Genomic DNA, 22,657 nt, shown 5'->3' with positions numbered 1-22,657 from the left:
TTTATAATCAGGATGGATAAATAGCCCATGGCAAATCCCCCCTGAGCTGCAGGACCAGGAGAGATCTGCTGTGAGTGTGAGCTGAGAAAGAATTCCGGCTTTCTGATACCTGCAGTTCCATCAGGGAGTTCACTCCGGCTGATTTCGGTATCAGGGGCTGGGGGACATAGGGGGACACTTGAAGGAGGGGCGTGGGACTGGGATTTTGGAGTGGGGCCATGGGGGGTTCCAGGGGCACATTTTAGTGGGTGGGGGGTGACCTCTGGATTTGGGCTGGGGTCCTGGAGTGACATGAAATGGGTAATGGGACTGGGGCCGGGACTTGGGTCTGGGAGAAGGACCTGGAGGACACTGGGGAGGGTGAGGGAGCAGCTTTAGGAGTTTGGGTGAAGTGCCAGAGAGGGCTGGGGACACAAGAGGGTTTCAGAGGATTGGGAACAGGATTGAGTACCTGGGAAGCACCAGGGGGATATTGGGAGTGTAAACACAGTGAATGGGGGGCTGGTGGGGCACTGAGGGGACACTGGGGAGGTCAGGGATTGTTCCCAGGGTTTGGGCTGGGGTTACACTTGGGGAAGGGGGTGGGCACAGGGACTGGGAGTAGGGTTGTGGTGCTGGTGGGCACAGGAACGACTCTGGGAGGGACACAGAGGTGGAGTCCTGGGGGGCATTTTTGGAGAGGGACTGGGGTCCTGGGGGGCACTGCTGGGGGCACAGGGAGTGACGCCAGAATTTGATGTAATCTCCTCTGGTTCTAGGTGGACACTAAGGGTTGAGGACATGGGAGCATGGCAGTGGGGTTCTGAAGGGAGTGCAGGAATGACCCCAAGATCTGGGTTCAGCATCCCAGGATGTTTTCAGGGTTCTTCTAGCCAAAGCTGCCCCCCCACCCCAAGGCTGAGCCCAGTTCCCCATCTTAAGCCCTCACAGAGGAACATTTCCCATGTCTTTCTTTGTGCCCTAAGTGTCCCCACAGTGTGTCCCTCTTTGTCCCTCAGTGTCCCACACTGCTCGTGCTGGCCCCTGCCTGCCATGGCCCTCCTGGCTCACACCCTGGCACTGCTGGCAATGACCGTGGCCACCGTGGCCATCAAGGTGGTGCCCATGGACATGGCCTGGGATTCCTTCGATGACCGGTATGAGGGCTGTGGCCCTGCCATGAACAAAAATTTGCCATCACTCTACAACTCTGAGTACAAGCAGAATCATTACTTTGCCTGGGGCTGGTATCATGCTGATGCTGAGTGGCGCAAGCGGGGCTCTCCTGTGTCCCCTCTGGCGTCCCAGTGGCAGGCCGTGGCTCTCATGGCATACACGTCGCAGCACTTGTACAAGCAGTTCAATGGTGCTGTGCGCACGGCAGGGCGCTCCAGCCAGGAATACCGGAACAACTTCCACTTCAAAACGCTGCATTTCCTACTGACGGATGCCCTGGCGACACTGAGGAATGCTCAGAACAGGCAGTGTCGCCGCGTGTTCCGGGGCGTGCGTGACATTCGTTTCAAGGCTCGGCAAGGCCAGAGCGTCCGGTTCGGTCAATTCACATCAACCTCGGCACGTAAAGAGATTGCTCTGCACTTTGGGACAGACACATTTTTTGAGGTGTACACATGCCATGGTGTGGACATCCGGCAGTTCTCCATGTATCCAGGGGAAGAGGAGGTGCTGATCCCGCCCTTCGAGACCTTTGAGGTCACCAAAGTCATCTGGGATGGGAAGAGGTCACGGATCTGGCTGCGCTCTGCCGGGACCTTCAGCAAATACAACTGCGAGGGCACTGAGGTGACAGCACAAGGGACAGACTGGGGTGATGGGGAAGCCCACTGTGGCCCTGGGGACACCCATGATAAGGCACAGGGGACAAGGATTCTCACTGGGCATGGGGGACAGGGACACCCACTATGTTTCTGGGGAGAAGGAACACCCGGTGCTGGTGCCATCAATTTTGGGGGCACCCATTGTGGGCACAAGGGCAAGAACACGCATGACAGGGCACAGGGATGGGGATCCCCATATCTGGGAGGGGACAGGGACAGGAACACCCCTGCCAGGAGTGGACAGAGACTGGGACCCGCCCATTCCGACCCTATCCCTCCCCACCAAAGGCAGTGCTGTTGGATGGGCCCCAAGTCCTGGATGTGGTTGGGCCACAATCCCCCATGGCACTCCCTGAAACCCTGTCTCCCTCTGTCATCCCCCCGTGGCACCCCCTGACTATCCCTGACCCCTGTCACCCCAAGCCCATCATGTCCCCACTGACCTACCTTGCCCCTCTACCCCCCCATACCCGCCCACCCATGACATCCTGTCATCTGTCACCTCATGGCTCCCATCTCTCCTGCCACCACTAACCCCCCGTTGTGGCTCTTCCTGATCCCCTCCCTCCCCACATGGTCTCCCATTATGCCCGTCTTTGTCCTGCAGGTGAGAGCGTCCCCAGGCAGGCTTTTCACCTCCGAGTATTTCTCATCGCAACCACAGCCCTGGGAAGAGCCATCGGGATCCTCGGAGCTCTAGGTCACCAAGGTCACCGAGGTCTCTGTGGTCACTGTGGCAGCCATGGCCACCATGATCACCAAGACTCCCTCAGCCCCAAGGCTACCACTGGGACCACTGTAAACACCAAGGTCTTGGGGCAAAGCAATTCTATTAAACATTTAAATCATAACAATTCCATTAAACAAATCTGACCAAGCCTGTGAAAACTGGCAATTCCTAAGCAGGGCTTGATGTCACTCTCAACACCAACATTTGTGGGAACATCTCTTTGTGACTCGAGGAAGATCTTGGGGGGGCATCCCCTTTCCAAGGGAGGAACTTCACACACATTTCATTTCCAGGAGGAACAGGGGAGAGGAATCTCTGACAGAGAAGGGATTGGACATTCCCAGGGTCAGCTGATGTATGGCCAGGCCCAGCTCTCATGCTTCATCCTCAGTTGTCAAGTCGGGGTTGGTGATTTGGGCTGGCTTTTAGCCCAATTCAGCCACAAAATCAGCAGCAGACCCCACCCAATGCTGCCCTGATGGCCACAAATGGGGCATCATCCCTTGGCCACATTCCAGGCAGAGCATCCTGCCACATCCTGCACTTCAGGGGGAACTTTAAGGCTGGAAACTGGGAGGTTCAAGAGGGCAAGGGCAGGTCCTGTCCCTGGGGAGGGGCAGTCACCACTGCCAGTCCTGGCTTGGGGGGACCTGCTGGAGCAGCTCTGGAGAGGAACCTGGGTTTGCTGATGGTTGACCACTAAAGCTGGCTGTGTGTCCTGGGGCCAGGAGGGATCCAGGGGGTACTAGGAAGAGCAGGCCCAGGAAGTCAGGAAGCGTTTGTACCCCTCTACCCTTCCCAGTGATGCACAACAGGAATGCTGTGTCCACCTCTGTCCAGTGCTGTATCCAGTTCTGCCCAGTTCCATGCCCTGTTTTGGGCTGCTCCCTAACCAATCCTGTGCTCATCGATGTCACTGCCTGAACTGGGAGGTTGGGCCAGGTGCCCACTCTGGGTCCTTCCAGCCTGACCCATCCTGGGATTTGGGGATTCTGGCAGTAGCAGTTTGGGAATTGTCCACCGGAGGGCAGCAGCGAGTGTGGGAAATCAGCAGCACTGCACATGCGCCGCCCCCAGCTGCAGTTCCGGGTGCCAACAGCAGGCGGCAGCACAAGGCAGCTGGTCCTGCAGCTTGGGGGGGATTTGGCCATGGGGTATTTATCCACCACAATTATAAATATTCATTAGAAGGGGCTTCTTAGCTAATGCAGATACATCACTTTCTCTGGAAATAATTTGCAAGGCTCCGCCTCTTTCTGGAAGTCCTTTTATGGCACTGGAGGGTCACCCAAAGGGGTTTCTGGGTGTGGGTTTCCCTGAGTGCCCCAATATGCCAGATGACCTTTCCTGCAACTTCTGCTTTTTGCAGGCACTGCTCCTCCTGTGGCCAAGAACATGCAAAAGACCCTCACTGGAGCTCCCTTGTCTGTTTCTCCATGGATTCCAGCCACCCTCATCCATGGTATCCACACTTCTTCACAGTTTCCTTGCTTTTGCCCATTTATCTATAAGCTCTGTCCAGCACTATTGAACTTTTGCAAGTTCTTGGCCACAGAAGGAGCAGCGCCTGCAAAAAGCAGAAGTTGCAGGAAAGGTCATCTGGCATCTTGGGGCACTCAGTGAAACCCACACCCAGAAACCCCTTTGGGTGACCCTCCAGTGCCATAAAAGGACTTCCAGAAAGAGGCGGAGCCTTGCAAATTATTTCCAGAGAAAGTGATGTATCTGCATTAGCTAAGAAGCCCCTTCTAATGAATATTTATAATCAGGATGGATAAATACCTCATGGCCAAATCCCCCCCTGAGCTTCAGGACCAGGAGAGATCTGCTGTGAGTGTGAGCTGATAAAGAATTCCGGCTTTCTGATACCTGCAGTTCCATCAGGGAGTTCACTCCGGCTGATTTCGGTATCAGGGGCAGGGGGGACTCTGGTAACACTTGTGGGAGGGAAATGGGACTGGGGTTGTGGAGTGGGACCACGGGGGGCTCCAGGGGACATTTTTGGGGCAGAGGGTGACCCCCAGATTTGGGTTGGAGTTCTGGAGTGAAATCAAAATGATCATGGGACTTGGAGTGGGATTTGGGGCCTGGGAGAGGGCTATTTCAGAAGGAGGACCATGGAGTGGGTGAGGGAGTGGTTTTAGACATTTAGTTGTGGTTTGTATTCAGCCAGGCATCACGAGAGGTCTACAGAGGATTTGGAGCAGCTTTGGGGACCAGGGGATCACTGGGGGGACTCCAGAAGGGTAAACACAGGACTGGGATTGGGACGGGGGGCTGATGGGGCACTGGGGGGACACTGGGGAGGTCAGGCATTGTCCCCATGGTTTGGGAGGGGAACTGCAAAGGGGCTGGGGTGACACTAAGGGAGGAAGTGACACAGGACTGGGAGTGGGGTTGTGGGGCTTTTGGGCACAGGAATGACACTGGGTGGGACACAATAGTGGGGTACAAGGGGGGCTTTGTGGGAGTGGGATTGGAGTCCTGGGGGGCACTGCTGGGGGAACAGGGAGTGACCCCAGAATTTGAATCCTGGTCTTGTGGGGCTTGCAGGCCACAAAGTGTTGAGGATCTGAGACCATGGGAGTGGGATTGACGTCCTGGGGGTGTGTGTGACACTGGGGAGTCCTGGAGTGACCCCAGGTTTTCAGATCAGCATTCCAGGATGTGTCCAGGGGTCTTCTAACCAGACCTGCCCCCTCTCCCCTGGGATGACACCCCCCCCCCCCACCACCACCTCAGCCCCTCACAAAAGGAGCTTTTGTATGTACCTCTGAGTGCTCAAATTGTCCCTTCAGTGTGTCCCCTTTTGTCCCCCAGTGTCCCACACCAGTCCCGGTGGCTCCTCCCTGCCATGGCCCTCCAGGCTCGCACCCTGGCACTGCTGGCAATGACCGTGGCAACTGCCATTGCCATCAAGGTGGTGCCCCTGGACATGGCCCAGGACTCCTTCGATGACCAATACTGGGGCTGCAGCCCTGCCATGGTTACGTTGTTGCCGTCCCTCTACAAGTTTGAGTTCCAGAAGAATCCTCTCTTTGCCAAGACCTGGGTGAAGGCCGAGGCTGAGTGGCGCAAGCGGGGCTCCCCGGTGGCCCCTCTGGCGTCCCCAGCCCAGGCCATCGCCCTCATGGCCTACACAACTAAGGACATTTACAAGGACTTCAACGCGGCCGTGCGTGCAGCCGGGCGTTCCCGCCAGGAATACCGGAACAACTTCCACTTCAAAACACTGCATTTCCTGCTGACCGAGGCCCTGGTGACACTGAGGCAGTCTCAGAACGGGCAGTGTCGCCGCGCGTTCCGGGGCGTGCATGATGTTCAATTCCAGGCCCGGCATGGCCAGAAGGTCCGGTTTGGTCAATTTGCATCGACGTCCCTGAGCAAAGAGGTTGCCCAGAAATACGGGACTGACACCCTGTTCGAGGTTCGCACGTGCCATGGTGTGGACATCCAGGCTTTTTCCTTCTATCTGAGCAACCAAGAGGTGCTGATCCCTCCATACGAAACCTTTGAGGTCACCAAGGTCACCCGGAATGGGAAGAGGGCATGGATCAGTCTCCGCTCCACTGGGACCTTCAGCAAACACAACTGCGCGTGGCTGTGAGGTGACAGCACAGGGGACAGTCTGAGGTGATGGGGACACCCAGTGTGGCCTTGGGGACACCCATGATATAGCACAGGGGGGCATCGGGACAGGGACAGGGGCACCCATGGCTGGGGACACCCAATATGGGGACAGGGGACACACATGACAGGGCACAGGGGGTGAGGACACTCACTGCCATCTGTGGGGGGACTGACTGAGAGAGTAGAGACAGAGACACCCAGTGCAGGGAAGACCAGGTCTGGGGACAACCACTGTGGGCACAGGAGCAAGAACGTCCATGACAGGGCACAGGGAGGGGGACCCCCATATCTGGGAGGGGACAGGGACAGGAGCACCCCTGCCGGGGGAGGACAGAGACTGGGCCCTGCCCATACCAACCCTGTCCCTCCCCACCTAATGCAGTGCTGTGGGGGTGGGCCCCGTGTGCTGGATGTGGGTGGGCTGGGACCCCCCATGGTGCCTCCTGAAACCTTGTCACCCCCTGTCACCCCCTGTAGCATACCACAATTCCCCCGAATCCCTGTGACCCCTAAGCCTACAATGTTCCCCCCAGCCTCATTGATCCCTGTACCCCCCTCTGCCCCCACTGACACCCTGTCACCTCATGGGTCACATCGTACCTGTCACCCCTAACCCTCCATTATGACCACCCAATACCCCCTCACTACCCCCATGGTCCTCCTGATGCCTCGCTTGGTCCCCCAGGTGGGAGGGTCCCCAGGACTTCCATCCAACTTGGAGGACTACTCCTGGCCACCACAGCCCCAGCAGTAGCCACCAGGATCCTCTGAGCCACGAGGCCACGAGGCCAACAAGGTCACTGTGGATACCATGGCCACCTCGATCACCAAGACTCCCTCAGCCACAAGGCTGTCACAGCCACTGTGACCATTGTGCCCAGCAAGGCCATAGTGCAAAGCAATTCTAATAAATGACTCTATCAAAGAAATCTAATAAATTCTATTAAATAATTCTGACAAAGCCAGCAAAAAGTGACAATACTTAACCAGAGCTCAATGTCACTCCCCACACCAACACTCATGGAATTCTTGCAGTTGCAGTTTGGGAATTGTCCACCGGAGGGCAGCAGCGAGCGCGGGAAATCAGCAGCACTGCGCATGTGCCGTCCCCAGCTGCAGTTCCGGGTGCCAACAGCAGGCGGCAGCACGAGCTGCTGGCGCTGCCGAGAGCCCGCCCCACCCCATCCCGGCCCGGGGGCTCTGCCATGGTTTGGGATGGAGCCACCTTCAAGCCCATCCGGTGCCAGCCCTGCCATGGGCAGGGACATCTTCCCCTGGGCCAGGCTGCTCCAGGCCCTGCCCAGCCTGGCCTTGAACCCTTCCAGGGATGGGGCAAACACAGCTTTGGTATAGATAGGTAACATGATGATTGGCTCTCACAATTAAGGGATGAATATTGTGTGTCAGCTAAGAGAAGCTTTCTTGATTTATGGTTGTGTGATTGTAGTTTGGTTTTCAGACACCCTTAGCTCTCCCCACAGTCCCCTTTCCCCACTTCTCTATTGTTCCCACAGGATGGCCCTAGCTGTTGGGGTTGTCAGGGACATGTGGATGGTGGGCGTGTACCTGTGTCCCTTTCATGGGGCTGTTGGAATGGGGAAAGCCTCTTGTTGCGGAGGCATGGCACGACAACACCTCACCACCAGTCAAGGTACAACAAGGTCTCCACCAACAGACGGCAAAGAAGGGTTGAATGGCAGAAGGGTTGAATGGCAGACTTTGGGAGAGCCAGGGTTGGCTGACGCAACACTGGGGTTAAAAAAAGGCAAAGCCGCCATTTTGTGGATGAGCCGCTGGCACTCAGCCATGCTCCCAGTGCTGCCTATTTTCCTTATTCAGTCCCTTGGTTGTGTTTGTTGTGGTTTAATAAACCTTTAACATTTTAAAGTGAGCAGTGTTGTTCACAGTCACCATGGTCTCCATGATCACCATGGCCACCATGTCCCGCAGAAAAATGTGGACACCAAGGCCACCTCTGCCATCTTCCCTGGAGGAAAAGGGAAAAAATTGAAAAGAGAAGAGGAAGAGGAAGGGGAAGAGGAGAGGAAAAAAAAATCCTCCCCAGCCCGTCCCCCCAGCCCCCAGCGTCTCGCTAACTGCCTTTTATTTCTTTGGAAATTCATTCATTTACATTCTTGCCCAAATTCTGTGCATTCTCACATATTCAGGATTTAAACCCGAGCTAACTCTATTTCCACACTACAATTAATTCTACTATGAAAGAAAGAAGAGGGAAGTGTCTCTACAAACAGATTGTGTGAATCTGGTGGTAGATAGGGCCAGGGAGGTGAGCACAGAGGGGTAGAGGGACCAGGGAGGTCGGTCGGGGTCATGTGGGCTTAAGGGTGACAGGGGTTCAGGGGAGTTAGGGGGTGCCATGGGGAGTGACAGCGGTTCAGGGAGTGCCATGTAGGGTCCTGGTCCACCCACATCCAGCACACAGGGCCCGTCCCCACAGCATTGATTTTTGCAGTTTCATAGTTTGACACCGGAGGAGTTTAGGGAAGTGAGGCAAAAGTTTTTTGTGTAACTGACAGTTCGTTAAACCACTATGAAGTTGGACACACCCATGTGAAAAAGACGCCTCTGTCCCTGTCCATGAGCCTGTCCCTATCTCGTCCGAGATGTGAGAGTCTCCATCCCTCTGCCCTGTCATGGGTGTCCCCTGTCCACAGTGAGTGTCCCCACTGATGGGTGTTCCAGTCCCCACATTCTCACTGGGTGTCCCCAGCACTGTGTATCCCTGTCCTTGTCCCCAACTATGGGTGTCCTCGTCTCCCCACATGCAGCGGATGTCCCTTTCTCCCCAATTCCCAGTGAGTGTCATTGTCCCCTGGGCCTTATCGTGGGTGTCCCCAAGGCCACAGTGGGTGTCCCCATCGCCCAGGCTGTCCCCTGTGGTCACCTCAGTGCCACTTGCAGTTGTGTTTGCTGAAGGTCCCGGTGGAGCGCAGCCAGATCCATGTCCTTGTCCCATCCCAGATGACTTTGGTGACCTTAAAGGTCTCGAATGGAGGGATCAGAACCTCCTCCTCCCCTGGATACATGGAGAACTGCCGGATGTCCACACCATGGCACGTCTGAACCTCAAATATTGTGTCTGTCCCAAATCGCAGAGCAATCTCTTTACGCGGCGTTGTCGATGTGAATTGACCAAACCGGATGGTCTGGCCACGCCATGCCTTAAAGCGAACACCACGCACCCCACGGAACACATGGTGACACTTTGTTTTCTGAGCGTGCCTCAGTGTCACCAGGGCATCCGTCAGCAGGAAATGCAGCGTTTTGAAGTGGAAGTTGTTCCGGTATTCCTGGAGGGAGCGCCCGGCCATGTGCAAGGCCGCGTTGAACTCCTTGTACACGTCCTGGGATGTGTAGGCCATGAGAGCCACGGCCTGCCACTGGGATGCCAGAGGGGAGACAGGAGAGCCCCGCTTGTGCCACTCAGCATCAGCATGATACCAGCCCCAGGCAAAGAGAGGATTCTTCTGGTACTCAAAGTTGTAGAGGGATGGCAACACTGAGATCATGGTAGGGCCACAGCCCTCGTACTGGTCATCAAAGGAATCCCAGGCCATGTCCAGGGGCACCACCTTGATGGCCAAGGTGGCCATGGTCATTGCCAGCAGTGTCAGGGTGCCAGCCAGGAGGGCCATGGCAGGGAGGGGCCACCAGGAGCAGTGTGGGAACCTGGGGGAAAAAGAGGGACACACTGAAGGGACAATTAGGGCACAAAAACAGACATGGGAAAAGTTCTTCTGTGAGGGGCTGAGGAGGGGAAGTGCAGTCAACTGTGAGGTGGGGGGGCAGCTTCACCGAGAAGATCCCAGGAAACATTCAGGGAATCTGAGCCCAGACCTCAATGTCATTCCTGAACTCCTCTCAGAAGTCCAATCCCACTCTCGTGCTCCCATGCCCTCAAACCTTAGTGTCCTCCTGGAACCCCAGGAGATTACATCAAATTCTGGCGTCACTCCCTGTCCCCCCAGCAGCCCCCGCCAGGACCCCAATCCCACTCCAACAAAGCCCCCCCAGACCCCACTTCTGTGTCCCCCCCCACATGTCATGCTTCTGCCCACCAGCCCCACAACCCTACTCCCAGTCCCTTGTCCCTTCTCCCCCTAGTGTCACCCCAGCCCAAACCCTGGGAACAATCCCTGACCTCCCCAGTGTCCCCTCAGTGCCCCAGCAACACCCCCGGGCTGTCGGAACCCAGGACTCTCCTCTGGGTGTCCTGGATGGCCAGAGCCGCTGGCAGGGGGCTCTGAGACCCTGGCAAGCAGCCAAAGACACATGTGGGGTTTTGATCTTAGCCCGTGGAGCAAGTTACTAACTCTGTATGAAGAATTACAAGCCACACACACAAAAGTTTAGATAGTATAGTAGAAGTAGTCACGAAGTAAAGAGTAGGATTTCTGAGTGCTGTACAGGGGGGTTTTAAGCCTTGTACGCAGGGGTCCAAGTTCTGTACATGGGGGTCAGGAGCTCTAAGATGGAGGGACTTGGGTGTGCCCTGTCCTCTTTCTTTCTCCTTCCTAACCTCCATGTCTTTGGTGGTGTTGGCACTCACAGATTGGTTTAGAGTAGAAAGTCACTATTCAATATAGATAGTAGGTATTGGAGAAAAAGCATAAACATGTAGTACGTAATATATGATATAAAAGATGGCACCAGCCCCCTGGGAGGGCAGAGTGCCTTTGTCTGAGCTGCTGAACAGGCCACAGCAGTTCAGGGAGAAGAATCTTGTAGATAACCAACAATAAACAACCTTGAGAACAGACAACAGAAGACTACTGAGTCTTTCTTCGAAGGCACGGGTTGGAGGAGGGACTTTTCCATCTTTCGGGGTCATCCCAATCCGGGGGTGAAACCCCACACCGGGCCAATCCACGTCCTGTGTTTACCCTTCCATTGTCCCTCCAGTGCTCCCCAGGAACTCAAGCCTGTTCCAAATCCTCTGCAACTCTCTTGTGTCCCCAGGTCCCTCTGGCACTTCACCCAAATTCCTAAAGCCATTCCCTCACCAGCCCCAGCGTCGCCCAGGTGCCACTCCCTGACCCAATTCCCGGCCCCAGTCCCATTACCCATTTCATGTCACTCCAGGGCCCCAACCCAAATCCAGGGGTCACTCCCTGCCCCTGCAATGTCCCCCTGGAACCCCCCATGGCCCCACTCCACAATCCCTCCCACAAGTGTCCCCAGTGTCTCACAGCCCCTGATACCTGAATTTGGCCGGAGGGAACACCCTGATGGAACTGCAGGTATCAGAAAAACGGAATCCTTTATCAGCTTGGACTTTCAGCTGGCCTCTCCTGGTCCTGCAGCTCAGGGGGGACTTTGCCATGGGGTTTTCATCCACCACAATTATAAATATTCATTAGAAGGGGCTTCTTAGCTAATGCAGATACATCACTTTCTCTGGAAATAATTTGCATGGTTCCGCCTCTTTCTAGAAGTCCTTTTATGGCACTGGAGGGTCACCCAAAGGGGTTTCTGGGTGTGGGTTTCCCTGAGGGCCCCAAGATGCCAGATGACCTTTCCTGCAACTTCTGCTTGGTGCAGGAGCTGCTTCTTCTGTGGCCAAGAATTTGCAAAAGACCCTCACAGGAGCTCCTTTACCTGTTTCTCCATGGATTCCATCCACATTCATCCTGGTATCCACTCTTCTACTTCCTTTTCTTGCTTTTGCCCGTTCATCTTTAAGCTCCGTCCAGCACTACTGAGGGATCTGAAACTTTCTAGTCTCTCTCTTACTGCTCACCACCCACAACCCAAATCACACAGTCCCATGTCCCACCAGTCTCCCCCAGTCCCTCTCCCCACTGCTCACTGAGTTGCTGCCACACCTCAGATACCAGTTGGGGTCCCCTATCAGGTGACATCTGCGGAGGATCAGCAATGGGACATCTTGCCATGATCAATATGATCAAGCCAAATTTATTACAAGAACAAGCTTTATTTATGCTGTGCTCTGCTGTTCACGTGCCCCAAGCTGATACATTCTTCTTTCTGCATGCTTCTCGCTGTGGTTTATTGGTCTGCCTTCATGCGCTCCGCTGTGGTTTTTTTGCTCTGTCACCTTAGCTTGCGCCACTTCCTGGACTTGTTTTTCTCCTGAGTAGGCTCTTCCTGTTTTCGAGCTGTCAGGGACCCTGTGAAATTCTACTCAGACCCCATAAAGGCTGACTAGGGGACTATGTCCATTTTCCTGCAAAAATCCCAAAACGGACATCCCTGTAGGCACCGTGAGCATGGGGATGATCCCTTGGGGGAGTACCTGGGGGACTTCCCTGGCCTTGTTGGTGTGGCTGGAGAAGTTCTGGACCCCAAAAAAGGGATCCACCAGCCTCAGGAGATACCTGAGCCCATGTTGGCGTGGTAACTCAGAAAATCCATTTGGCAGTAATCCCTGGGAGTGTTTCCTCCTTCAGTGATGCCTGGAGGTGATGGTTTTGAATTCAAAGGGTTCTTTTGAAAACACATCAGGCATTGCTCTGTAACAGACCTGACAATTTTGTCCCGTGAGATTGGGGTCCGGGGGGGTTGGGCAATAAGAGAGAGAATAGAAAGTTTCAGTTCCCTTCAAGGTGTTGGATAGGGCTTAAAGAAGAAGTAGCAAAAGCAATAAAAGGTTGTAAAAGTGTGGACACAGAAGAGCAAAGGTGGCTGGAACCTGAGGAGAAAGAGATAAAGGGCACTCCTGTGAGGGTTTTTTGGCAAATTTTGTAACACAGAAGGAACAGTGTCAGCCGAAAGTGAAAGCTCAAGCTGAGGTCATGCGGGATATTGGGGCACTCAGTGAAAACCACCCTGAGAAAACTCATTTTGATGACTCTGCAGGACCATACAAGGATTTCCAGAAAGAGGCGGAGCCATGCAAATTATGTCTCTGAAAACTGAAGTGTCTGTAGTAGGTGAGGGACACATTGCAATGAATATTTGTAATTGTGGTGGATAGAGACCCTGTGGCAAAGTACCCCCTGACCTGCAGGACCAGGAGAGATCCACTGTGAGTCTGAGGTGATAAAGAATTCCGGCTTTCTGATACCTCCAGTTCCATCAGGGAGTTCACTCCGGCTGATTTTGGTATTGGGGCTGGGGGGACCCCTGGGGACACGGGACTGAGGGTTTGGGATTGCGGACATGGGGGGACACTGGGGGAGTCACAGGTCTGGGATTGGGGAAATGGGAGGCTCTGGAGGAAAATGAGGGGGGACACAGGATGGTGAGAGTGGGATTGGGGTAATGGGGGAGCCGGGAGACACTGTGGGGGCAGGGGGTGATACTCAGATTTGGGTTGAGGTCCTGGGGTGACACCGAAGAAACTGAGGACTGGGAAGGGGATTGGGGTCTGGGGACTGGCCAAGGGGGACACTGGTGGGGCTCAGAGAGTGACCCCAGGATTTGGGTTGGGATTCTTCCGGGGCTGAGGGAACTTGTAGTCATGGGAGTAGGATTGGGCTTCTGGGGGGCCAGGAGGACATGGTACTGTGGGATTGGGATTGGGGGCTGGGGGACACTGGGGAGGCTTAAGTAACCCCAGGGTTAAGGATCAGGGACCCCAGATATACCCAGGGGTCTGCTGGCCAGGAGTGCCTCCCTTTTCCCTGGGCTGACCCTATTCCCCTGCCCAGTCCCTCACTGATGACCCCTCCTCGTGTCTCCTCTGTGTCCCCCAGTGTCCCACCCTGGTCCCTGTGGCCTCTCCCCTCTATGGCCCCCCTGGCTCAGACTCTGGCACTGCTGGCAATGGCCGTGGCCGCTACAGCTCTCGACGTGGTGACCCTGGACATGGCCCAGGACTCCTTCGATGACCAGTACCAGGGCTGCAGCCCTGCCATGACCGCGGCATTGCCGGCCCTCAACTGCTCCGAGTTCCAGCAGAACCCTCTCTTTGCCCAGGCCTGGCGTAATGCCACAGCCGAGTGGCAGAGTCGGGGGTCCCCTGTGTCCCCGCTGTCGTCCTCAGCCCAGGCCATCGCCCTCATGGCCTACACAATGGATGACCTGTACAAGGAGTTCAATGAGGCCGTGCGCACAGCTGGGCGCTCCAGCCAGGAATACCAGGAGAACTTCCACTTCAAAACACTGCATTTCCTGCTGACCGATGCCCTGGTGACACTGAGGGACACTCAGGGACCACAGTGTCACAACGTGTACCGAGGGGTGGACGGGGTCAGGTTCAAGGCAGAGCGCGGTGATGTTGTCCGGTTCGGTCATTTCACGTTGGCGTCACGGAGCGAAACAACTGCCATGGTATTTGGGAATGCCACAGTGTTCCGGATGCACACGTGCCACAGCATGGGAATCTGGGAATTCTCCAAGTATCCTGACAAGAAGGAGGTGCTGATCCCACCCTTTGACACCTTTGTGGTCGTCAATGTCAGCCAGGAAGGAGAGAGTGCGTGGATCCAGCTCCACTCCACCAGGATCTTCAGCAACTACAACTGCGAGTGGCTGCAAGGTGACAGCATAGGGGACAGCCTGGGGCGATGGGGACACCCACTGTGGCCATGGGGACACCCATGATAAGGCACAGGGAACAATGAAACTCACTGGGGATGGGGCAGGGACATGGGCATCAGTAAGAGCTGAAATGAGGGATGCGGGACTCCAGGTAGCTCTTCAAAATGCAGTTCATTACATCCAAGATGTTTCAGCAGTCTAGGGTGGTGGGCAAAAGAGCCTGTGCCTACAGCTGTCAGCTCCAGCTGCAGACAAGCCTGGAGACCCTTTAATTTTGGTTACAAATGCATTATACACTTTTCTTTGCTGAGCATCCTAATACAGAAGAACCAATCTACACCTTTACTTTTACCTGCAGCCTATCATGACTACTCTCATTACCATATTCATGTCACTGTTCTCCAGTCACTAAAAGTTAGTACCTTACAGTTTAAGCTAGAAGGTGTTTTTCAGTTTTCTTGCAGCGGAAAATTCTGAGACCTTTTTTCTACTTGTAACATCGGCAGGCTTATCTGTCTGTGCTATCTTTCTGCTTGGTAAAAACATCTGCTTGTTTGAGGTGGGTTTATCCTTTGCTCTAAGTCATAAAACCCCCCTTCTAACTAACGTACCTTTTGCCTCCTTGGTTATCCAGTAAAACTGGCCCACCAGTTCTTTCCTTCTTTATCAAAACTTGCTTCCATCTCTCGTTTCTTCAGATTCCACATTCAAAAATCTTTCAGCTGAGCATGCACATCTGTGAGACTTTCTTGTTAAGCTTTCATCCTTCCCAACAGGCACCCATTCTGGGTGGGGGGACAAGGACACCCACGGCTGGGGACAAGGACAGGGAAACACAGGGCTGAGGACACTCACTGGACGTGGTGAGAAACCAAGTGCTGGGGACACTCACTGTGGCCATGGGGGCACCATGATGAGGGACAGGGGACAATGACACTCACTGGGGGTGTGGGGACAGCGACATCCAGTGCTGGGGACACCCAGTATGGACAGGGCACACCCATGACAGGGCACAGGGGGTGGGCACACTCACTGAGAGTTTGGGGACAAGGACATCCCATGCTGGGGACACCAATTCTGTGGTCACCCACTGTGGGAATGAAAACAGGAACGCCCACGACAGGGCACAGGAATGGGGAACCCCACATCTGAGAGGAAACAGGCACAGGGACACCCCAGCCAGGGGACAACAGGGGCAGGGACAGAGATGGGGACCCCTTGTACCAACCCTGTCACTCCCTACCGAGTGCAGTGCTGTCGGGATGGCGCCTGTGTGCTGGACATGGGTGGGCTGGGACCCTCCCTGGTACTCCCTCCCTGAACCCCTGTCACCCCCTGACACCCACCATGGCACCCCCTGACTCCCCCTGACCCCTGTCATCCCTAAGCCCACCATGACCCCTGGACCTCCATGGCCTCTGTACCCCCCCATGCCCGCACCAACTCCCTGCACCTGTCACCTCATGACCCCCATCTCACCTGTCACCCCTAACCCCCATTATCGCCATCCCTGACCCCGTCACTCCCCACATGATTCCCCTGATGTCCCTCTCTTTCTTTGTCCCCCAGGTGGGAGCATCCCCAGGGCTTCCTTCCACTGCGGAGGACTCCTCCTGGCCACCACAGCCCTGGCAGTGGCCACCGGGATCCTCTGAGCCACGAGACCACCATGGCCTCCAAGGTAACTGTGGTTCCTGTGGCAACCATGGCCACCATGGCACCAAGGTCACTGTAGTCACTGTGGCCACTTTGATCACCAAGACCACCAGGACCTCCAGAGAAATGAGGCCACCAAGGCTGCCAAGGCCATCACAGCCACTGTGGCCACCTTGGCAGCTACTGCCACCATGAGGTCACTGGGGCCACCACTGTCACTGTCACACTGCAGACACCACAGCCACTCTGGCCACCATGGTCACAAAAGTCACCATGGCCACTGTGGCCACCATGGTCACCTAGAAATCCCACAGCCACAAGGCTACCACAGCCACCACGTCTACCAATACCATTTTGCAAAGCAATTGTATTAAATATTTCAATCAAAACAAATCCATTCAATAAATCTGACAAAGCCGGCAAAAAGTGACAGTTCTTAAGCAGAGCTCATTGTCACTCCCCGCATCAACACTCGTGGGAACGTCTCTTTCTTTCTGCTTTGAGGAGGATTCTTGGGGAGCATCCCCTTCCTGAGGGATGAACATCAAACACATTTAATTCCAGCAGGAATACTGGAGAGGAATCTCTTTCTGACAGGGGACGGGAAATTCCCAGGGTCAGCTGAAGAACATCCAGGTTCAGCTCTGGTGCTTCATCCTCAGCTGTCAATTCGATGTTGGTGATTTGAGGTGATTTTAGCCAAATTCAGCAACCAAATCACCACCAGACCTCTCTCAATGCAGCCGCAATTTCCACAAATGGGGCATTGTCCCTTGGCCACATTCCTGGCAGAGCATCCTGCCACATCCTGCACTTCAGGGAGACCTTAAAGGTTGGAAATTGGGAGGTTCAAGAGGGCAAGGGCATGTCCTGTCCCTGGAGAGTGACCATCCCCACTGCCAGTCCTGGCTGTGTGGGATCTGATGGAGCAGCTCCAGAGAAGGACCTGGGGGTGCTGCTGGGTGTTGTAGATGGGTAGAATGATGATTGGCTCTCACAATGAAGAGATGATTATTTTGTGTGTGTGTGTGTGTGTGTGTGTGTGTGTGTGTTAGAGGAAGTTTTGTTGAGATTTGGGTTTCTTTTGATGTGTAACTTTGTTATTGTGATGTTGTTTTTGGACTCCCTCTGTTGTCCCTATAATCCCCTTCTCCTCCCTCTGTGTCCTTGCCATCGGGCAACCCTGGTTGTTCGGCTTGTCAGGGACATGTGGAGGGAGGGTGTGTACCTGTGCCCAAAAACTGGAGGTGATGAAAAAAGGGCTAAAACCACAACCAAGGAATCCACATGCTCCAAAAAGGCAGACCTAAGGAAGAGCCATGCAAAACAATTCTTGGAAGATGTAAACAAGTTTGTGGAACAAGTTTACTGTGGTAAGGATCTATGAATATGCAACAGGCTGATGTAATGGAAAAGGTATTTAAGGGGTTTCCCTGATGGTGAAGGTGTGCTCCTGGCTGAGTGCCAAGACACACCTGGCCGTAATCTTTGTTTTGTCTTTGTCTTTTATTGTCCTTTATTAAACTTCTTAATTTTTAACAGGGGAGTGAACGTGTTTTCCACATTAAGTGTCCATAGGACAAAACTGTCAGGTCTGTTACAGAGCACTGCCCGATGTGTTTTAAAAAAAAACCTTTGAATTCAAAACCATCACTGAAAGAAGAAACAATCCCAAGAATTACTGGCAAATGTATATTCAGAGCTACCACGCCAGCATGGGCTCAGGTATCTCCTGGTGCTGGTGGATCCCTTTTTTGGCATCCAGAACTTCTCCAGCCACACCAACAAGGCCAGGGAAGTCGCCCAGGCGCTCCCCCAAGAGATCATCCCCACGCTCAAGGTGCCTACAGGGATGTCACCTGATAGGGGACCCCAACTGGTATCTGAGGTGTGACAGCAACTCAGTGAGCAGTGGGGAGTGGGACTGGGGGGAACATGGGACCATGGGTTTGGGGTCCTGCAGGGTAGAGCAATAAGAGAGAGAATAGAAAGTTTCAGATCCCTTAATGGTGCTGGATAGGGGTTAAAGAAGAATTAGCAAATACCAATACAAGGATGTAAAAGTGTGTACACAGCCGGGCAAAGGTTGCTGGAGCCTGTGGAGAAAGAGATAAAGGGAACTCCAGTGAGGGTTTTTTGGCAAGTTCTGGACCACAGAAGGAGCAGCGCCTGCACAAAGCAAAAGTTTGAGACAAGGTCATCTGGGATATTGGGGCACTCAGGGAAAACCACACGCTGACACCCCATTTTTATGACTCTCCAGTACAATAAAAAATTATTTCCTGAAAGAGGCAGGGCCATGCAGATTATTTGTCGGAAAACTGCTGGTTTCTCTATTAGATAAGGGATACATTTTAATGAATATTTATAATCATGATGGATAAATACGCCATGGCAAAGTCCGTCCTGAGCTGCAGGACCAGCAAAGATCTGCTGTGAGTCCGAGCGGATAAAGAATTCCGGCTTTCTGATACCTCCAGATCCATCAGGAAGTTCACTCCAGCTGATTCTGGTATCGGGGACTGGGGACCCTTTGGCAGGGGGAACATGGGGCTGTGGGATTGGTGTCTGGGGGGCACTGGGGGTGTCAAGGCATTGGGGTCTTGGGGTGGTCCTGAGGCAGCGATGACAGACACAGGACCATGGGAGTGGCAGTGGGGTACTGGGAGACACTTGGGGGGCACATGGGACTGGATTGGGGCCCAGGGGTCACTGGGGTGATCATGGGACTGAGAGTGGGATTCGGGTAGGGGGGGAGGGGAGAGGGAGAAGTGGGACCCATTGGGGACCCCAAACCTTGGGTCAGGGTCCTGGGGGACATGGGGTCACTGGGAGGGGTACAAGGGCTTGGGAGAGAGATTGGGGTAATGGAGGCAGTGGGAAACACTGGGGGTGGGGACACTGAACTATGGAAGTGGGATTGGGAGTCTGGGGATCACTGGGATTTCTGAGGGGGGGAGGGTGAGGAAGTGACTCCAAGATTTGAGTCAGGGTCCTGCAGGGGGGCTGACAAGACACATTGAGGGGGGATATAGGATTGTGGGAGCGTGATTAGGAGTCTCGGGACACTGGGGCATCCAGGAGTGACCCCAGGATTTAGGATCAGGTTGCAGGACATGTCCAGGGGTCTCCTGGCCAGGGCTGACCCCCCTCTTCCTCCCCAGCCCCTCCTCAAGGAAGCCTCCACATGTTCTGCCATGTCCCTCAGAGTCCCCTCTGTCCCATTAGTGTCCACTCAGCATCCCCTGGTGTCTTCCCTATGTCACACAGTCTGTCCTCTGTGTCCCCTCTGTGTCCTGCAGTGTCCCACATTGGTCCCGGTGGCCTCTCTTCTCCATGGCGCCCCTGGCACAGACCCTGGCACTGCTGGCAGTGACCGTGGCCACTGCGGCCATCACGGTGGTGCCCCTGGACATGGCCCAGAACTCCTTTGATGACCAGTACCTCAACTGTAGGGATAAAATGACTGAGAATTTGCCTGAACTCAGGAGCTCTGATTTCCTCAAGAATGACAAGTTTGCCAAGGTCTGGACAAATGCCACAGCCGAGTGGCAGAAACAAGGCTCCTATTCATCCACTCTGACCAAAGACCAGGCCATTGCCCTCTTAGTCTACACAATGAATTTCGTGTATAGTGACTTCAATAAAGCCGTGCGCACAGCTGGAAAGTCCAGCCAGGAATACCGGGAAAACTTCCACTTTAAAACGCTGCATTTCCTGCTGACCGACGTCCTGCAGAAGCTGACGCGCTCTGATGAGTGTCTGGACGTGTTCCGGGGGGTGAGGGATATCCAGTTCAATGCGAAAGTTGGTGATAAAGTCCGCCTCAGTCAATTCGCTTCGTCGTCGCTGGACAAAACGGTGGCGCAGGGTTATGGGACAGACACGATGTTCGAGGTGCACACGTGCCATGGCGTGGACATCCAGAAATTCTCCTTCAATCAAAGCGAGAAGGAGGTGCTGATCCCACCCTTTGAGACCTTTGAGGTCACCAAAGTCAACACGGAAGGGGAGAAGGTGCAGATTGGGCTTCGCTCCACTGGGACCTTCAGCAACTACAACTGCGAGTGGCTGCGAGGTGACATCATGGGAACAACCTGGGGGCATGGGGACACTCAGTGAGGGTTGGGGACAAGGACACATGGTGCTGGGGACACCCATGGCCCAGAGGGCACAGGGACACCCACTGTGGCTGGGAAGGCAGGGCACGCAGAGCTGGGGACAAGGTCAGGGACAGCATTGCTTGGGCACAGGGGATGGGGACACCCAGTGGGGACAGGGACACCCAGTGCTGGGGTTGGAGGGACAAGGTACACGGTACATGGCTAGGTACAGGGAAATTGGGCCTTGTTATGGCCCCCTCTGACATCCCACACCCTCAGGGCCCCTCACCACCTCTGTCCCTCCCACCACGGCCCTCCTGATGCCCCCCTGACTCTCTCACCCCATGATCCCCCTGACCCCTCTCTTTGTCCCCACAGGTGGGAGCCTCCCCAGGAACTCCCCCCACCTTGGGGGGCTTCTCCTGGCTACCGTGGCCATGGCAGTGGCCATTGGAACCCTCTAAGCCACGAGACCACCAAGGTCACTGTGGTCTTGGTGGCCACTGTGGAAGACCACCAGGACAAAGGCCACCAGGACCCCCAGAGAAATGAGGCCACCAAGGCTACCAAGGCCATTATGACCACTATGGACCCTTTGTCCACTGTGACCACTGTGGCTGTTATTGCCACCATGGCCACTGTGGCCACTTTGGCCTCTATGACCACTGTGGCCACTCTGGCCATCGGAACCACCATGCTCAGCATGGCCATTGTGCCCACTGTGACCCATGATGTCACCATGCCCACTGTGGCTCCCGTGGTCACCATAACTATTGAGGCCACCATGGCCACCGTGGTTACCAAGGTGACCAAGGTCACCGTGGCCACCACAGCCACTGTGGCCACCATGGTCACTGTAACAAGGCGTCCATCCTGGAAAAGCCCCTCCGAGAGCTGCCCAGTGAGGGAGGGCTGCCAGAGCAGCAGGACCGGCACGAGGGGACTGCAGCAGCCAGGACAGCGCAGGACAGCATGGACAGAAGAGACTGGGCAGCGCCTGGAGCCACTTGGGCACTCCCCAGCAGAGGGGTTTGGGAGTGGCAATGTCACGGCCACCTGCTAGCGCTCCTTGGCTGCCTCGCCTGATGTAGCAATAAATTGCCACTTGTTCACCTGCCGTATAAAAAATGTACCAAAAACTTGATCCTTGCTTGCCTGGCGTATCAAATGTGTATCAGAAATTCGATCCCTTGATTGCCTGGTGTATCAAAAGTTTACCAAAATTTGCTGCTGGCTTGCCTGATGTATCCGCTACAGCTCTTTCAATGTCTTTTCAGCCGGGTGCCTCATTTCCTAAAATAAAGCAGTTCTTGGAGTTTTTGTTAGAGGCAACTTAAAGCTTTGTTTTTTCAAACCTCGATCTACAAAGAGGTGCTGGAGAAATGTTCCTCCCTTTTTCCTCATTCACTGCAGCCCCTCAGAAAGAACCTAGAGGGGCTGGAGAGTGTCCAGGGAAAGGATGGAACTGGGAAAGGGTGTGGAGCACCAGGAAGGGCTGAGGGAGCTGGCAGGGGCTGCTCAGTGCAATTAAAAAAGGATGAATGATCAGTTTGGGGCCAGTTCCAAAGTTCCTGATTTGAGGTAACACTACAGAAGAAACATTGGGAGGACAAGAAGAAAAACAAACCAAATGAGGAAGGATGAAAAATAAAATGGAGAAATGGAGACAGAGGCAGCACCACTCACTTATTGATCAAAAAACCATGATGTTTCTCTCAGGAAACTCTTTTTTTCTTTCAAATCAGGGATTTTCCCTCTTTTCCCGCTCATCTCCTGGAGTTGCAGTTCGGGAATTGTCCACCGGAGGGCAGCAGCGAGCACGGGGAAATCAGCGGCACTGCGCATGCGCCGCCCCCAGCTGCAGTTCCGGCTGCCAACAGCAGGCGGCAGCACGAGCTGCTGGCACTGCCGAGCGCCCACCCTGCCCGGTGGGAACAATACAGACGTGGGAAAGGGGAAGGTGGGGAGATCAAAGGGTATCCAAAAACCAAACTACAATCACATAGCTGTAAATCAATGAAACTTCTCTTCACATACATGCAGTATTCATCACTTAATTGTGAAAGCAAATCATCACATTACCCATCTATACCAAAACTGTGGCTGCCCCATCCCTGGCCGTTTCAAAGGCAAAGCTGGGTGGACCTGGAATTTGGGGATGTCCGTGCCCATGGCAGGGCTGGCACTGGACGGGCTTGAAGGTGGCTCCATCCCAAAGCATGGCAGAGCCCCCGGGGCCGGGATGGGGCGGGGCG

The 22,657-nt window shown here is 54.6% G+C and overlaps 5 protein-coding genes across 5 annotated transcripts; 4 read left to right on the top strand and 1 right to left on the bottom strand.

The window, feature by feature from the left end:
* The first annotated feature begins 1,003 nt into the window (after positions 1-1,003).
* LOC119698254 (NAD(P)(+)--arginine ADP-ribosyltransferase 2-like) lies at positions 1,004-2,559 on the top strand. Its single transcript, XM_038129967.1, has 2 exons — positions 1,004-1,782; positions 2,425-2,559. Exons 1-2 carry the CDS (start codon positions 1,033-1,035, stop codon positions 2,515-2,517), a joined length of 843 nt encoding a protein of 280 aa, XP_037985895.1. The 5' UTR covers positions 1,004-1,032; the 3' UTR covers positions 2,518-2,559.
* A 1,812-nt stretch (positions 2,560-4,371) lies between these two features.
* On the top strand, positions 4,372-6,236 carry LOC119697570 (NAD(P)(+)--arginine ADP-ribosyltransferase 2-like). Its single transcript, XM_038128485.1, has 2 exons — positions 4,372-4,377; positions 5,368-6,236. The coding sequence occupies exon 2, from the start codon at positions 5,402-5,404 to the stop codon at positions 6,152-6,154; it is 753 nt and encodes a 250-aa protein (XP_037984413.1). The 5' UTR covers positions 4,372-4,377; positions 5,368-5,401; the 3' UTR covers positions 6,155-6,236.
* A 1,161-nt stretch (positions 6,237-7,397) lies between these two features.
* Positions 7,398-12,189, bottom strand: LOC119698294 (NAD(P)(+)--arginine ADP-ribosyltransferase 2-like). Its single transcript, XM_038130035.1, has 2 exons — positions 11,400-12,189; positions 7,398-9,867 (listed from the first exon to the last, which is right to left on the bottom strand). Exons 1-2 carry the CDS (start codon positions 11,519-11,521, stop codon positions 9,084-9,086), a joined length of 906 nt encoding a protein of 301 aa, XP_037985963.1. The 5' UTR covers positions 11,522-12,189; the 3' UTR covers positions 7,398-9,083.
* An 892-nt stretch (positions 12,190-13,081) lies between these two features.
* On the top strand, positions 13,082-16,740 carry LOC119697384 (erythroblast NAD(P)(+)--arginine ADP-ribosyltransferase-like). The gene is made up of 4 exons (XM_038128113.1): positions 13,082-13,263; positions 13,857-14,641; positions 15,420-15,506; positions 16,213-16,740. Exons 2-4 carry the CDS (start codon positions 13,891-13,893, stop codon positions 16,296-16,298), a joined length of 924 nt encoding a protein of 307 aa, XP_037984041.1. The 5' UTR covers positions 13,082-13,263; positions 13,857-13,890; the 3' UTR covers positions 16,299-16,740.
* Positions 16,741-19,581: 2,841 nt separating this feature from the next.
* On the top strand, positions 19,582-20,916 carry LOC119697394 (NAD(P)(+)--arginine ADP-ribosyltransferase 2-like). Its single transcript, XM_038128136.1, has 2 exons — positions 19,582-20,377; positions 20,781-20,916. Exons 1-2 carry the CDS (start codon positions 19,636-19,638, stop codon positions 20,864-20,866), a joined length of 828 nt encoding a protein of 275 aa, XP_037984064.1. The 5' UTR covers positions 19,582-19,635; the 3' UTR covers positions 20,867-20,916.
* The last annotated feature ends 1,741 nt before the right edge of the window (positions 20,917-22,657 follow it).

Source organism: Motacilla alba, chromosome 2 (genome assembly GCF_015832195.1).
Source record: "Motacilla alba alba isolate MOTALB_02 chromosome 2, Motacilla_alba_V1.0_pri, whole genome shotgun sequence".
Classification (NCBI taxonomy): Eukaryota; Metazoa; Chordata; class Aves; order Passeriformes; family Motacillidae; genus Motacilla; species Motacilla alba.
This window is presented reverse-complemented; position numbering and strand designations above follow the sequence as displayed.